The following is a 12,746-nucleotide window of genomic DNA, read 5'->3' as shown; positions in this document are numbered from 1 at the left end:
TTCCATTACTATAATTTGTTTGCCACAGTACAGCACACATACTATTTTTTTTTTCTATTTGGGGTTCAGAATTATTTTTAGTGTGCAGTTTAGTGAGAGCCTATTGTGTTCCTATCCACTGCTGAATTTTCATTTCATTGTGATAATTGTGTGCTTACACCTGCGCCTAAGATTTTCCAGTAACTTAGGAGCCTGACATAAAGATCTGTCCATTGTTCCTTTCCATCTATTTCATAAAATATGCTCAGGTTTAGATAGCGACCAAAAAACCATATCATTATTAACCATTTATTTTTCCCAGTTTCAAATTAATAAATCATTCCTGTGAAAGATTTTTTTTTTCTAAGGTCCAAACATTTTTCATAACAAATTTAGGTCAGTTAATTTATAATCTCTCCAAAATGAGAAATTAATTCGTTTTTTCTTTTCCTGTAGTACTGGCAAACTGATGCTAACTTTTGATCTAATATTCCTTTTTTTGGTAGTATATTGTTGTACAGTGGCCAGAGATGGTACAATTGTGCCAAAAAAGTATAATGGCAGATGCCAGGCCTGTGCCAGGCCTAAGCATTACAATGAATCAATTAAGTTTTGGATATAACACCTACATACAACTCACATCAACATGCATGTCATCACGTGCGTGTAAAATGCAGAGCACTATGTGATAAAAAAGAAAAATAGATTTTAATGGTTTCAATAACTTAGCAAAGAGGGGGTCGAGCCAGTCCTTACATATCAATATGTTTATATGTTTAAAAACAAATTCCAAGATTATCCCTTTATAAAATCATGCTCATTTGATCCTTCAGTTCCTTGGGCACAGGAGCCTAGGAATCAGCCTATTCTGAATTCACAAACCAAATGTTATTTTTACCAGCTAAACAAAAATGAAGGCAAGCCATATTTTGAGGAGATGGGCCCAGAGTGGTGCATTAAGTGCCACGCTTAGGAATTGTAATTAGTGGAACATAAGATATTACAAAATAATATATCATCTTAATTACTTCCCACCACCAAACTCAAAGCAATCATGACTGCTGTTCTGATCTGGAAATAATTGCAGGCATAACTTTCTAAAGGAAATACTGCTTAATGATCTTGAGATAAAGGAAAAGCTAGTAAGAAGTAAAAACTTATTTTTTTTTTCAGATTTTACATATGAGATATAGGTTTTGTCTATAATCACAAGAAATATTATTTTCTGATTATTTTCAAACTCAGGCATAATATTGTTTTAACTGCGAAATACATTAAATAATGTTGAAGCATTCCATCGCTGCATTCAAAGCATCTTTATGTAAATAGAATGATCTGGGTGTTGGTATGATTAGAAAAATATTTCTTTCAAAAGTAATTTAATAATAGGATGCCTCCATGATTCTTATGCATTCTACATCCTATTCACCTTCCTACATTATTCAGAGCCTTACTTTAATAGCCTGTATTGCTGAATGCTCAGGGCTTCCCTTCTAAAACTGGCATGGATCACACATTTGCAATGTCTAATTATTTGCATGAGATATAGTTTCTGAGATTTCATAATAATAATAATAAATGGATAATTTAAGTTGCTGGAGCTTGCCTGTATTTTCCACCAGATCACTGAACTGGGCACTTTCACTGATTTTCATCTGCTGGTCCCGGTCCATTTGGAAAGGTGTCTCAGATGATCCTCTCTGGAGACACTGGTCTTGATGCAGAGGGGGAGCCTGCCCGTTCCTGGAGGGCTGCACAATGGTGGGGTCAGGGGCATTGGAGAAATTTGGGTCTGATGTATCCATCTTGATGAGATGAAGCTGAAAGAATGTCTCACCAAAGCGAGAAGTCCAAACTGCATCCAGCAAAAGAGTACAAAGAGAATGAGAAAATTAAAAAAAAAAAAAAGGATGGGATGGGGGGGAAATACCACAGCTCAATGCAAGCTGAAGAGCATCAGGGCTTTGTCAGATGCACAGAGCCACTAACCAGTAACAGAAGCAGCAGCAGGCAGGCTCTAATTAAACTCTGTGCTTTCTCTCCAGACCTCGATCTTTTCTGATCTGATCACTGGCTGCTTGCACAGATAGCAGCAGCAGCAGTGACACAAGGCACAAGATCTTCCTCACTCTCAGTTGCTTACAGACCCAAAGAAGTATAAGCGCAGCACAGTAAGAGAGCTGCCTGCCCCAGCAGAGATGTTCTGCTCATAGTACACCCATACCCACATGCTCAGAGCATCCATCAGGTCAGAGCAAGCACTGCACTAGGCAATGACTACATCCTGCCAAAACACTGGGCTTTTCATCCAGTTTCCTGGCTGACTTTGGCATGGCAGAGCTCATAAACAATAAAAGAAATATGGAACAGTGTGCTTCCAGGACCTCTTGGGAGTTCCTTTTAGTATTCATCACTACACGCCGCTGATTATAACAAGCAATTTTTATGGTTTGACAGAATGCAAGGCAAAAATGGGGTATGTGTTAAGAACATGGACTTAGGAGAGTATAGATGGGAATGATTTTGTGGAAGGCTTTGGCGCAAAAGAAGGACCAGCCTCCCAGGTAGAAGTTAAAGATGTTGCTTGCTTCTCAAAGTCAACAATGGGGATTTCTTGATTTGAAATTAATTTGCTTTTCACGTTAATGTGGAAAAAGGGCGGGCAGATATGGGAGGACTTGTTTCTAGATGTCTGTGAAGAGCACCTACTACTGATAACTAGCTTGGTTTCTCCAAGGACAAAAGGACAAGCAAATACCAAGACCTTAAAGATTGGACTCCCTAGCTACAGGCTGCCATAACAGAAAAAAGGTTAAAAAAAAAAAAAGAGAGAGAGAGAGAACTTGATATATTTAAAAAACTGAGCTCCTAAATTTATGCTCTTAGGGGCCCTTTTAGGAAGCTGCAGTAAGCACTGAAGTATGCATACCACAGGATGAAACCATCTAATTCAATCACATGACATGCCCAACGCCTATCCTCTTGAACATCGTAACATCTTCTCTAATGTCATTCAATATCAATACATGTATCAACAGTCTTTCTTCATTCGTTCTTTTTTTAGCTGTTCTTCTTTTTGTTCTATATTTTTTAATTGTGGGCGTTACTATTTAAAGTGAACAAGTGCAAAGGGAAAGAGGAACCCAAACTATAACTATGTCATGCAGGGTTCAGCGTTAGGAGTCACAGTCCAAGAAAGGGATCTAAGTGTCATCGTTGATGATACATTGAAACCTTCTGCTCAATGTGCTGCTGCGGCTAGGAAAGCAAATAGAATGTTGGGTGTATTATTAGGAAAGGGATGGAAAACAAAAATTAGGATATTATTCTGCCAGTTGTATCGCTCCATGGTACGACCACACCTCGAGTATTGTGTGCAATTCTGGTCGCTGCACCTCAAAAAGATATAGTGGAATTAGAAAAGGTGCAGAGAAGGGCGACAAAGATGATATAGGGGATGGGACGACTTCCCTATGAGGAAAGGCTGAAGAGGCTGGGGCTCTTCAGCTTGGAGAAAAGGCGGCTGAGGGGAAATATGATAGAGGTCTATAAGATAATGAGTAGAATGGAAAGGGTCAGATGTGGAGCGTCTGTTTACGCTTTCCAAAAATACTAGGACACGGGGGCATGCTGATGAAGCTGCAGTATAGTAAATTTAGAACGAATCGGAGGAAATGTTTCTTCACTCAACGCGTAGTTAGACTCTGGAATTCGTTGCCGGAAAAAGTGGTTAAGGCGGTTGACTTAGCAGAATTTTAAAAAGGGTTGATGACTTCCTGGAGGAAAAGGACCATAGAATGTTATTGAATGGACGTGGGAAAAATCCACTATTTCTGGGATGGGTAGGACAAATTGTTTGTTCTTTTGGCCGCTGTCGGAGACAGGTTGCTGGGCTCGATGGACCCTTGGTCTGTCCCAGCATGGTGATTGCTTATGTACTTATGTACTTAAAGTTTGAATGATAGTGGCACCATCTTAGAGTAAAAGTTTGATGATGGCGTCTTTGTTAGTAAATGGTCCTTATAAAATTTATAGGGATGATTTAATTGCTAACATTGTAACATTGTTATTTTTATAACATTTGGTGTTTACATTGATTTCCAGTGGACCTGACCCTGACGCAGCTCCTGCGAAACATGCCGCATGTCGGCCAGAGGTCCCGAAGATCACTGCCAAACATTAAAAGCTAAGTTCTAAATCATATAAGCTGTTGGTAGGAATAAATAACTAAATCAATGAAACAGTAAAACCGTATAAGATGTGGGTATGAACAAGTGGTTAAATTAATGAAAGAGTTAAAAATGTTTGCAATTATTTAGAGGACCCATGAAGAGCCAATGGCGTGTCAAGAGTTGAGAGCATTCGGGTCTCTTGACATATGAATCGCCGCCGCACTCATTGTGCTGCTGAGGTCCGTAGTTGTAAATTTAAATTGATTTATGCAAAGCATTAAAAATATATATAACAAAAGAAGAACAGCTAAAAAAAGAACGAAATGAAGAAAAGACTGTTGATATATGTATTGATATTGACTGGCTTTAGAGAAGATGTTATGTTGTTCAAGAGGATAGGCGCGGGGCATGTCATGTGATTGAATTAGATGGTTTAATATGCCCCCGCTGAATAAAATATGAGCTAATTTTCATTAATTTTGGGGGGGATTTACCACAGGATGAAAGGCAGTACCATGGGGCATGTTCAGCATCCCATGATACTTTTGTGTTCAGCACGTGCTCCCCACACACTAAAAAATGGAAAATATTATGTAGCGCTGGAGTGGATCTGGGGCGGAGAGTAGGCGTGCCCAGCGCTAATCAGTTAGCGCAGCTACATCACCGATTAGCACATGGTTCGCACGGGAGCCCTTACCACCTAGAAAATAACTTTCAGTAAGGGTTCACACAATAATGGTGAAATTAACACATGACCACTAATAGACAAAATAGAAAATGGGGCCATTTTACAGCTGCGCTAAAAGTGGCCTCAGCGTGTGGGGAAAGCCCCAAGCTGGGGACAGCACAGGCCATTTTTTAGCTCAGCTTAGTAAAAGGGCCCCTTAGATTCTTAAATCTGTGCTCTATTTTCTTCAAACTTAGAAGCATACATTTTCAGCTGAAAAAATCATTTTAATTTAGGAGCTCAAAAGTTATGCTTATAAAGTAAGGCCTGCCATTCATTTGCCTAGATTTATGATCCTAATGTATGAGCCCAGTGCTAACCTCCAGCTCTGGGGACCTTTTACTAAGCCTGGTAAAAGGGAAGTCTCACTTTCTACAGGAAATGGCCAGGTGGCCAGTAAAGCACTTGCCGTGCAGCCATGTTGGGAGGAGCCCTTACCGCCACCCATTGAGGTGGTGGTAAGGGCTCCTGCATTAACCCGGTGGTAACTGGGCACCGTGCACACTGCCTGATTATTTATTTATTTGTTACATTTGTACCCCACATTTTCCCACCTATTTGCAGGCTCAATGTGGCTTACATAGCACCGGAGAGGTGTTTACAAGCTCCGGGTTAAACAATACAAAGTGATGTTGTGGTAGATAAAGATAAAGTTCATGTGGCACTGCCACATTAGGGGATCGTTCAACGGAAGAATTGTGTTATGTCTATTACGTTCTTTATTGATGTTGTGTCGCGGGGAAATAATTTTTGTAGCGCCGGAAATGACGGCACACTAGGGGTGGGAAGTACCGCCAGGCTGCTGTGGTAGCCCAGTGGTACTTCCTGTATAGCGAGCTGTAAGCCCGCGTTGGGCTTACCGCTGCTTAGTAAAAGGAGCCCTTAGTGCATCTACATAAGGTACAACTGAGTAGTGCAGGATTAGTGCGTAAACCATGACCATCCATAAAAGGGGTGTCGATAAGAGCTCTCTTGCTAATGTTGATAATGTGCCACGTTCTAATGGCAACATTAGAACATGGCCATTAATTAAAAATTAGAAAATCAGCCATTTTCCAGATGTGGAAAAATGGTCTTAGCATGCAGGAAAAAGCCATGTACGGGCATGCTAAGGCCAACTTTTCCCACGGCTTGGTAAAAGGGCCCCTCCTTTTCCTGGCCTAAATCTTACCCTATTGCCACCCACTTTTAAGCTCCTGCATTTATTAGTTTAGTGAAATTTTGAGAATAAAATTATGCTTTTAACCCTAGTAAATTTTCAAAGAGCCCAATTCATGAGCATAACTACCAATCGGCCTTCGTTAAATTTATTTTATTTGGCAATGAGCCTGCGCGCGTCCAATACACACATCTGCACCAGCACAGGCCACTTTTCAGCGCACCTTAGTAAAAGGATCCCATAGAAGGTTTCATAACTATCACCCATTTTCATCACCATCCCTAAGAGAGTGAAAAGATCAATCTTTTTGAAAGACTGTTGGCTTTCCAAGCTCCTAAAGGTCTCACGCGTTAACCGGGCGGTAATTGTCAGCGCACATACAATGCTGATTACCGCCGGTTACAGCCATGCTGCCAGAAATTTTCCAGCACACAAAAAATGAAATTACTGCCTGGCCACACGGCAGCCTGGCGGTAGTTCCAAATGGCACTCATTTGGCACACGTGGGCGCCTACCGCAGATTAGTAAAAGGATCCCCTCTGTAATTCTTAAGGACTATACCTTGGCTTCTTAATTTTGTAAACCGCTTCGAACTTGTGGCTGTAGTGGTATAGAAGTGTGATGTATTAATAATAATAGCAATAATTTTAAGCTGCGTTAGATGCATGTTAATGCTTGTGTAAAGAAAAGCTACAAAAATGGAATGGGATTTGCGTTACAAGACGTATGAGGAGAGACTTGTTGACCTGAACAAGTATACTCTGGAGGAAAGGAGAAACAGGGGTGATATGATACAGACGTTCAAATATTTCAAAGGTATTAATCCGCAAACGAACCTTTTCCGGAGATGGGAAGGCGCCGGTAGAACTAGAGGACATGAAATGAGATTGAAGGGGGGCCTCAAGAAGATGTCAGAGATAGAGAGAGTGGTGGATACTTGGAATGCCCTCCCGCGGGAGGTGGTGGAGATGAAAACGGTAACAGAATTCAAAAATGCGTGGGATAAAAATAAAGGAATTCTGATCAGAAGGAATGGATCCTTAGAAGCTTAGCGGAGATTGGGTGGCAGCACCGGTTAGTGCATAGTAATGTAGATGTGCTCACTGGTTAGTGCAGGAATGCCCACTCTCTGCCCATCATTTATCATTTATCAGGTATTTGTCATACCACCTTTATAGCAGAGCAAGCAAAGTGGTTTACAAATAAATAAAATCAAAATTGGAAGACAGGAACTATAACAACATTGATAGGACAGTAGAAATAGGATAAGAGGATAAAAAGAAGAGAAAGGAAAGTAGGAAAAAAACAACCAGCTAATCAGCAGTCCTCCCCCACCTCTACGAGCTGCCACGTCTTTGTAAATAGATGAGTTCTGAGAAGGACCCTGAATATTGGATAGGAAAACTCAGAGCACAGTGGTATGGACAGGGCATTCCACAGGAAAGGAGTGAGGCAAAAGAACGCAGAGTTACATGTGGATTCTAGGTGAGCAGAATGGACAGAGGGAGCCAAAAGAGACATTCAAAAGCTGGACGTAAGACCCATGTAGGAGTTTGTGGGATCACCAGAGATGCCAGGTAAGAGGTCTTCCAGTCCCGCCTTCACCACGCCTCCGACACGCCCCCGTCAACTTTGTTCGTTCCCAGCGACAGACTGCAGTTGGAGGCGCCCTAAATCAGCTTTCGATTATACCGATTTGGGCGCCCATGAGAGAAAGGCGCCCATCTCCCGATTTGGGTTGAAATATGGGCGTCTTTCTCTTTCGAAAATAAGCTGGATTCTGTTCTGACAGCAGCCCTGTGAAAACTAACCATTTCTGAAGATTGTTATATCAGTGAGCAAGATGAAAGGTGAACAGCAGAGTGGGCTGGATATATAAATTACTCACTGTAAGCAAAGGCAAACTAATGATCAACATTTACACACTTTGGGGATGATTATCTATTAGATTTAGTGAATAAAGTTCAGGTTAATAAAACACACACACAAAATGAACGTAACTGATGCCTATTGGGTGGGGGGGGGGGGGGTCAATGAAAACTCCTCACCTGAATCTAATTAGGGGGGTCTATCCAGGATCTCCTAACGGTTCAGACCCATCAGATATGCAAACAATTTAGAGATTTTGTATAGGATCTCTGTCTCTTGGCCTTTTGGCTGAGAGGGGAGGATTCCCTCCATAGGGAAAACCTGAACTGCAGCCACAAACTCCAAAAGGCTGGAAGAGTCTTTGGTTCCCAGGGTCCACAACAGAAAGGTTCCTGGGAGCAATCAATGCTTGGAGCCCTCCAGAGGCTCTTGGGAATTCACCTAGGACAAGGCAAAAGACCTTCAGGAGCAGAATCGGTGTCCAGGACCCAACAACAGAAAGGCCTCTGGGAGAGCAATTGGCACTCAGGACTTGGTGGAGGTGAAAGCCCTTAGGAGTGCAATTGCTGCTTCAGGCACAGTGAAGCAATAAGCTCCTGGGAATGCAATCGGTGCTTGGAGGCCAGCAGTGGCCCCTGGGAGTACAGTTGGAGTTTGGGGTTTGACAATAGGCCCCTATGAGCACAACTGGCGCTCAGGGACTGGTGGAGGTGATAAACCCCTGGGAGCACAATTGGTGCTCGGGGCCCAATGGACCGAGACGAACGATGGCCAGCGTTTCATCTAGCTGCTTCAGGGTCTAACGGCCAGAATTTAGGAACTCACTATTGCCATCGTTGATCTCGGTCTGTTTTGATTTTTGGAGAAAGGAATGACTATACAGCTAAGTACAATGTTAAACATTGTCTAAAGCATTATTGAAGATTAGTTCTTGTATGCTGTCATTTTGTAAGGAGGTTTTTTGCCAATGATGAAGTAGTCCCGCTCCGGTGGTTATTTTCAGCCGAGAGCTATTGAGGCTTTTTCCTCCTTATTGTTTTAACAAATATAGAGAGAATTCTTTTGCTTTTGTGTGTAAGTCTGAATACTGCCATTGCCGCCAAATGCCAATCACCTGAAACGGCCCCGGCATTGAATATCCGGTTTAGCCCGGGCTAACTCCTGTGGTCTGAATAGCAGCACCGTTGGGTCTTTTCATATCTAATCAGAATAAAAAATATGATCACATATATGAAAGTGTACTATGTTGAATTTGAGATGCTTGCCCATTATAAAATGACTTATTAAAATGATTATAATTATATTGTAATGAAATGGTGATATAGAATTTAATAAATATACTGTATTCATAGCAGCCATATGAGGACAATTATAAATGTGAATGTTTCTAATGGTGAAATTATTTTTCTCGGTAAGTAATGTTCCACAATACTGTAACGTACCCATTATTAAACTGTCAAATATAATAATGTTGACTGTTGTTTCAATATTAAAAATGTTTAGAGTGACAGCATTAAAACTGGATAGTCGAGATGAATTGAAACTGTGAATACCTCTATATGAGAAGCCCCTTCCTTAGTCTCACGGTCACGACATCTTTATAAATATATAGATATGTGGTATTATTCAGCCTACGGTTGTCAGCATTTTTAATATACTGGCCTTGACTGGAAAAAATCCACCGCATATTTAGTGCAGGATTCTGGTTACCGGCCTGCACGGAATATTCGGGAACAGAGCTCACAGATGGTGCCATTCTGTTAGTGGTGATATTCAGACTGTTAATCTGATAACCTACAGCTCCACCCAAGCTCCAGCCATGGACTGCCTTGACACTGTTCGGATACTGCCAAGGTGGTCAGCGGGAATATTCAGTAGCCCTGGTTAGTGCCACTGAGTATTCCACTGGCCAGCACTTATCTGGTTAGGCTTTGAATGATATATTTACTGTGCAATGAACATAACTTTCTATGAACCTGTGAAAGACGATAAGAAGATATGGTGGAGGACGTCTCTTCTCAGGGCTTCTCTGTTCTGTCTTGCCAGAGGGCTTTTAACTTCCTACTCCCTCTGACCCCAGGCCTCCTGACTCAGCAATCTACCTAAACCAGCGGCGCAGCCAAGGGTGGGCCCGGGTGGGCCCAGGCCCATCCATTTTGGGCTCAGGCCCACCCAGTAGCAGCACACGTATGAAGGCAAGGATCCCCAAGCCTCACCAGCCGAAAACTCCCAACAACTGTTCCTCCTGCATACCTTGTAAATAGCAGATCTTCGCCTGCAGTGAGTAACGACTGATATATACTGCTCAAACTAGCCCCACAGCCTTCCCTCTGATATACTTCCGCCTATGTGGAAACAGGAAGTTGCATCAGAGGGAACGCTGTGGGGTCAACTTGAGCAGTGTGTATTAGTTGCTGCTCGCTGCCTGTGAAAAGCTGCTATTTAAAAGGTATGCAGGGGATGGGGGGATGTTTGAGAGACCATATGGCATGCAGGCAAGTGAGGGGAGAGACCAAATCACTTGTGGGACAAGGCGGAGTTCTGCCCACCCATCTTGGGCCCAGGTCCACCCAAACTTGGGTGTCTGGCTACGCCCCTGACCTAAACTATTCCCTGCCTTAAGGTAGTTTTTATTTTTTGTTACATTTGTACCCCGCAGTTTTCCCACTCATGGCAGCTCAATGCGGCTTACATGGGGCAAAGGAGGGTTAAGTGACTTGCCCAGAGTCACAGGGAGCTGCCTGTGCCTGAAGGGGGAATCGAACTCAAGTTCCTCAGGACCAAAGTCCACCACCCTAACCACTAGGCCACTCCTCCACTCCAGTTCGGTTCTAGCCTCAGTGAGGGAGTATCCTGAAGGAATCCTTGCCTTGTACCACTCACTCTGTCACCACTGGACATCAAGTCCTGGTACATGGTTTGAGTAGGGGTGTCAGCTGAAGCATCACTGTTCTGGAACCTTTACCAATTGTGGTAGCCGTTTATATTTGGGTGATTCATTTAACAATCAAAGGGTGACATTTTGTTCTGATAATGCTTATGTTTGTGTTTAAGGCATTTACTATACCACCTTTTAAGATAATAACAGCAAAGCAGTGGTGTGAAATCAACTGCAACTGTCAAATGGCCAGCAACTGGTATTTGAGAGGCTGAGGGAATTCTCTTGAGATGTTTGAGTATTGTTGCATATGCATAGCATGTACTAGACTGCACAAAAAGGTACCCGAAATGACCAGATGACCACCGGAGGGAATAGGGGATGACCTCCCCTGACTTTCCCAGTGGTCACTAACCCCCCTCCCACCCTCAAAAAACATCTTTAAAATATTTTGTGCCAGCCTCAGATGTTATACTCATGTCCATGACAGCAGTATGCGGGTCCCTGGAGCAGATTTAGTTGGTGCAGTGCACTTCAGATAGGCGGACCCAGCCCCATCCCCCTCCCCACCTGTTACATTTGTGGAGGAAACAGCGAGCCCTCCAAAACCCAACACAAACCCACTGTACCCACATTTAGGTGCCCCCCCTTCACGCGTAAGGGCTATGATAGTGGTGTACAGTTGTGGGTAGTGGGTTTTGGGGGGCTCAGCACACAAGGTAAGGGAGCTATGTTCCTGGGAGCAATTTATGAAGTCCACTGCCATGCCCCCTAGGGTGAACGGTTGGTGTTCTGGCATGTCAGGGGGACCAGTGCACTACAAATACTGACTCCTCCCTCGACCAAATGGCTTGCATTTGGTCATTTTTGACATGGACGTCTTTGGTTTCGAAAATCACCGAAATCAGAAATGTCCATGTCTCAGGACATCCAAATCTAGGGACGGTGAAATTTAAGGATTTGAACGTCCCTGACGGTATTTTTGAAACAAAAGATGGACGTCCATCTTGTTTCGAAAATACAGGTTTTCCCGCCCCTGGATTTGGACGTTTTGCAAGACGTCCAAATTGCAACTTGGACGTCCCTTTTGAAAATGCCCCCCCCCCCCCCACATTTGAAAGTCTCAGAGAAACAAAACTTTCATTGAGTTTCAGCGCACAGTTCTAACATACCAATTATTATATAGCCCTCTCAGTTTCCCAGTTAAGAGGGTCCAGGTTAGACACCTCCCGTCCGAAATTTAAAACCATTTAACCAACCAGGAACGGCTCCTGACCAGTTAAATGGCACTTAACTAGCTATCTGGCAATATTCAGCGGGAGATAGCTGGTTATCTCCTGAAGAATATTGCCAGTTAGCACTGATCGGATAACTGGTTATTTCACTCAATATAACTGGCTATCCGCCAATATTCAATGAGTTGTCGGCTAAATTTGGCGGGCAAAGTACCACACTTATATTTGGCCTATTTTGGCTTAACCAGCCAGCAATGAATATCGGCTTAGCTGATGCAGGTCACCAGAAACGGCCCCACGTTGAATATCCGGGCTTACCACCAACCGTGGGAGTTAGACGGGCTACCTCCCACGGTCTGAATATCAGCTCCCTTGAGTTTTGTCACAGTCATGATGCCTGTTGGCTGGTGGTCCACAATTGCCTAATTCTGTGATAGCTGGCACTACCTGCCAGACAGCATTTTCCTTAGCCTTCTTTGCAGCTTAAAGAATTGGTGAACTTGTAGGTGAATCGGGCCTCCTTGAATCAGGCTTGTCTTTAGTGGGTAGTACTCTAAGAAATATAAGACCAACCAGAGAGTAGGGTGTCAGTTTATATGGCTAGTAGAATTCCTAGCCCTTGCATCCTTGCCTATTTTAATGTGTATTAATATTTTCTGGATAGCAAAACACACGCAGGTGTGGATTAACCAAATATATTGATGATATATATATATATTAATATATT

The 12,746-nt window shown here is 42.8% G+C and overlaps 1 protein-coding gene across 1 annotated transcript in view; it reads right to left on the bottom strand.

Annotated features, from left to right (window-relative positions):
- Nucleotides 1–1,784, bottom strand: part of TMEM163 (transmembrane protein 163) — a 262,708-nt gene extending 260,924 nt beyond the window's left edge. Inside the window, exon 1 of the mRNA XM_030209865.1 lies at nt 1,586–1,784. Within this exon, the coding sequence (XP_030065725.1) occupies nt 1,586–1,784 (199 nt within the window). The remainder of the gene's footprint in view (nt 1–1,585) is intronic.
- Between the last annotated feature and the right edge of the window lie 10,962 nt (nt 1,785–12,746).

This window comes from Microcaecilia unicolor, chromosome 7, assembly GCF_901765095.1.
Source record: "Microcaecilia unicolor chromosome 7, aMicUni1.1, whole genome shotgun sequence".
Lineage (NCBI taxonomy): Eukaryota > Metazoa > Chordata > Amphibia > Gymnophiona > Siphonopidae > Microcaecilia > Microcaecilia unicolor.
This window is presented reverse-complemented; position numbering and strand designations above follow the sequence as displayed.